A 3,972-nucleotide genomic window follows, 5' to 3' on the forward strand; every position below is an offset into this window, starting at 1 on the left:
ATTACCAGCAAAGGAACCCTGCCGCAATAGTGGATCTTCACAAATGCTACATAGAATCCAACCCTAGAAAATATATTTTGTGGACCCTTTGTACGATATGCTGTAAATTGTTTCATATTCCTACATTAACAGGAGTGATCCCTTCTATCCCATTACCATTGCAACTCTGGATTCAACCTTCAGGAACACCCAGCCAAAAAAACCCGAATTTTGGCAATTATAATACAAGTGACATGATATAATGCAACACTGTCTGCCAGCTATCATTAAGCAGTTTTGTTGACATCTTAAAAGAACTCATTCTTCTTAGGCTTCAGATTCAGGTAATTTTCTCATGAGACAGAACCTTGGAGAAGGTCTACTGGCAAATGCCCCAGAAAACCTGCACTCAGCCCTGGGAAAGCCGAACGAATGCTCACAGGACACCCACATAGCAAAGTGGCCACTGGCACCATCACATCACAGCGCCACAAAAGACCTCAGAGCACAGACAACTAAATACAACAGGAATACAAAAGAAGCAGATGGGGAATTCAAGAATAAGTCACTTTTGGTACAATTGCAAAAAGATATCAAACAGGACTAGCCTCTTTTTTTGTTTTGTTTTTTCCTATGTTATTTATAAATAAAAGTCTAATAACTCTTTATAAAAACCAACCTCAAGAGCCACAAGACTTAACGAGAAACTTCTAAAATTTGCATTTCTGTCTCCAAGAATATGACAATCAAATATTCTCACCTTCTCAGGCTAAAAGGAGACTTTTAAATAGAAGTGCTTCACCGAATTGTAGATTTGAAACTTAAGATCATTTAATAACTCTTTAAAACGAATGCTTCTCTTTTTAAATAAAGGGCTATTTAAACTACATAAACTAGTTGTGTAAACCATCACACTAGAGACACTGGATACTCTCCAAACACAGAAAACAACTAGTGATTTTGGTCTTGTTCAGTGCAACACATTAGGCACAAAACTGGCCTGTGGTCACTGCAATGTAACCCACTTTGTCTGGTAGGTAGATACAACAGTGCGCATTCCTGGCTACTTTCCTTCCTCTGCAGCACAGACACCAGGAAATAGCTGTTTCCCCACTTTCCTCTCCTCCTTCAGGAAAAGTCCTAAGGAATCCCATCTTCAAACCTAAAAGGTGCAACTAGATGGAAATATGAAAATGGTTACACAAACTATCCCCCCGATGCCAAGCCATTTACAAGCAGCAGACTGGACAGCTGACTCAACCCTGGAAGAACGGCATTGAAGTCATCACGGACAGTAGGTCTTCTAACTCTCTATGACCTCTTCCCCTCCCCTTTGGGTTATTCCTCCTCAAGAATGAACTCCATGCTGCTGAAAATCTCTTTGGCAAGAGTACTGAGGTCCTTCAGCTTCCGTTTTCAGAACACCCTAGATGGACGGTTCGGTTCACAATGGAAAGGTTGCGTTACCATCAGTCACACCAACCAGAACAAGCTAAAAACAAAGCGACTGCAGTGACAAGCAGGCCAGTGTGTGCCTGTGTGGGCTAGGCCATCTGGGAGAGGGTTGTGCTTTGGGGATTCCGGATGAGCTTTGTGCCTAACTGCCCTGCACAGACAAGCCCAGGCAGTGCTCGTTTCACTAAGACCGGGCGTCCGTTTTGGATTTAACTATTGTGATAACGCTGGTGGTGGCAACTTTGCCAGGAACAAGGGGCCCCATGCTGGAAGCAAGTGGGCCCCGGGCAGGGGTGACAGGGCTCCGGGCAACGGTCCGGGCGAAGTTCTGCAGTGCCTCGTACTTGGAACGCAGGGCATCAAGTTCCATTTTCATGCTGGCATTCTCTGAAGCCAGCTTCTCCACTTCCTGCTGAAGTTCTGCCTTCTGTTTCTCCAACTCTTCCTTCTGTGTTACTCTCTTGACCCGGCAGCTGGCAGCATAGCCTCTGTTCTTCAGGGTCCGCCGGCGTTGCTTGAGTTGGATTATCTCTTCCTTAGATAAGCCTCGCAGATGCTGGTTCAACTCCCGTACAGACATGGTCACCAGCTCTTCATCTGTCAAGCTGGTCCCATTCTCCCCTGGCTCCCGCTTCACCTGCAGAGACAATAGAAACACGTTTTAGTGGAATTCTGGTTGCAGGCATGCCCAGCTAACCCCAAGTCTTGCCTTATTACCTTCAAGGCTTTGTTTCCTTTGTTGGGGGTCGTCATAACACGCAAGCCTTCACAATCAGATTCTGTAGGATAGAAAATGGATAGATGTTATCAAAGTCAAGTTCTACGTCATTCAAAAACAGCTATATATATACTCAGACTAGGCAGGAAAGTAAGCACCAAATACAGGTGTTCTCTGTACAGCATGAACCAACTGTGGGATTTACATGAGCTCTTAACAAATTCTGCCTTGTCTCTGCCAACCCCACAGCTTTTTATAAATCTTAAGAGCAAATGCTCACGAAAAGGAAGATTTGGAAGTTTGGGAGGAGCTGGAGTAGGATGAAACCACATTTAAAAATAGCCTGGCAGCCAGGATCCTGCATGGCTGTGCTGAGCCAGTCATGCTGACTCAGCATATTAGCAGCCTTGCTCACAGTGCACGCCTTATACTAGAGTACAGCCTAGCAAGAAAACTGCAGTCTAAGAGAGTTGCCAAGGAATTACCCTTGTAGACTTCTCTTTATAAGGTTCAAAGCAACAGTATATTCCCATAGTTGGAAGGAAGAAGTATTCAAGAATACTCTCTATTTTAAAAAAAGTCTATTAATTAATTAATCCACTCTGCCTGAAGCATTTCTTTATCTTGAAAACAGAACAGCAAGACTAGAGGATGGAAGGAAAGGATAGACAAGGGAATAATGGGAAACATGCAGAACATTAGAGAATTACCCGTCTCCGGGTTATACTATAATTGAATAGTCATTACTGAACAATCTATTATTGTGGTTCTGATAACCTGTCTTCTTTTGACTAGCTTTTCCCATGCATGTTAACAGAAGAACAGTGGTAGGCACACAAAGTAGGGAAAAACAAAATTCATCTGGGTGGGATTCTGACCAGCAATACAGAAATTAAATATTTCCATTAATTTCCCTGTCCAGTTGCCTCCTCTCACATTGCCATTTTACCAACAAGACATTAGGACTAAAAAAAAAACCCCTGAGATAGAGCATTTTTTTAGAATGCAGATAAAAATCATTCCCATTCTTATGAAATCCCCTATTGAATTCATGTTGCATTGTTCTAAATTCCCAGATAATTCATTATTTAGGAAATGTGCTGCTGATAACTTATTGTTTATTATTTCAGAAATTCTTCCAAAAGTGGAAAATTTAAAGAAGTTTTAAAATTATGAGAAGATGCTTCCTCATTCATGCTTTTTGCATGTATCATATAGGTTTTGGATGGAGGGAATTGAAATTTTAATATCAATATTCACAAGAAATAAAGCTTCTCTGAGATAACACAGACGTTTGCTAGCAGTTTTACATTACTTGAATACAAACTAATCTGTATTAACTTTCATTTATGAAACATCACTGAAACCACTACTTACAGTTTCAAAACAGAATTCACAAGAGATCTTAGACACGCACAATCACATATAGAGAAATTTTGTCACTCACTGTTGCTGTCTTGAGTAAACCAAAACTACCCACCAGTTTCCTAAACAGAGGAAATCAAATACTTCCATTTTGTTCTCAATATTCAACCTGCAACTATGTGCAAGAATAGTTACTTTCTCTTAAAGAAGGCCTGATAGCGCCCTCAAACCATTGTAGCTGATGTTGTAAATTATCTTTACCACTTTTAATTACTCCTCTGGAACAGCTCAGAAGCCTCAATAATTGCTCCTCACACCCCTCAAAAAATGCTTCTTAAGGAAGAAAAAAATGGCCAGAGGTATCTCAAGCATAGAGAAGCCACCATGGATAAGGATTTTTACATTTATCTCTCACTCATGTGCCTCAACACATGGCAGCACCTGGGCCAGGGATA

The 3,972-nt window shown here is 41.4% G+C and overlaps 1 protein-coding gene across 1 annotated transcript; it reads right to left on the minus strand.

Moving 5' to 3' along the window:
- Positions 1 to 1,618: 1,618 nt before the first annotated feature.
- Positions 1,619 to 2,216, minus strand: MAFG (MAF bZIP transcription factor G). Its single transcript, XM_015823639.2, has 2 exons — positions 2,152 to 2,216; positions 1,619 to 2,071 (listed from the first exon to the last, which is right to left on the minus strand). Exons 1-2 carry the CDS (start codon positions 2,185 to 2,187, stop codon positions 1,619 to 1,621), a joined length of 489 nt encoding a protein of 162 aa, XP_015679125.1. The 5' UTR covers positions 2,188 to 2,216.
- Positions 2,217 to 3,972: the final 1,756 nt, after the last annotated feature.

The sequence above is a fragment of the Protobothrops mucrosquamatus genome, unplaced genomic scaffold, assembly GCF_001527695.2.
Source record: "Protobothrops mucrosquamatus isolate PMUCROS unplaced genomic scaffold, P.Mucros_1.0 scaffold1935, whole genome shotgun sequence".
Lineage (NCBI taxonomy): Eukaryota > Metazoa > Chordata > Lepidosauria > Squamata > Viperidae > Protobothrops > Protobothrops mucrosquamatus.

What these genes read in the sequence shown, in the direction of transcription:
- MAFG (XM_015823639.2), bottom strand. Translation starts at nt 2,187, where the DNA reads ATGACGACCCCCAACAAAGGAAACAAAGCCTTGAAG. An exon ending in AAGGAAACAAAGCCTTGAAG is followed by an intron (nt 2,072 to 2,151) that starts GTAATAAGGCAA and finishes TTGTCTCTGCAG; the next exon opens with GTGAAGCGGGAGCCAGGGGA.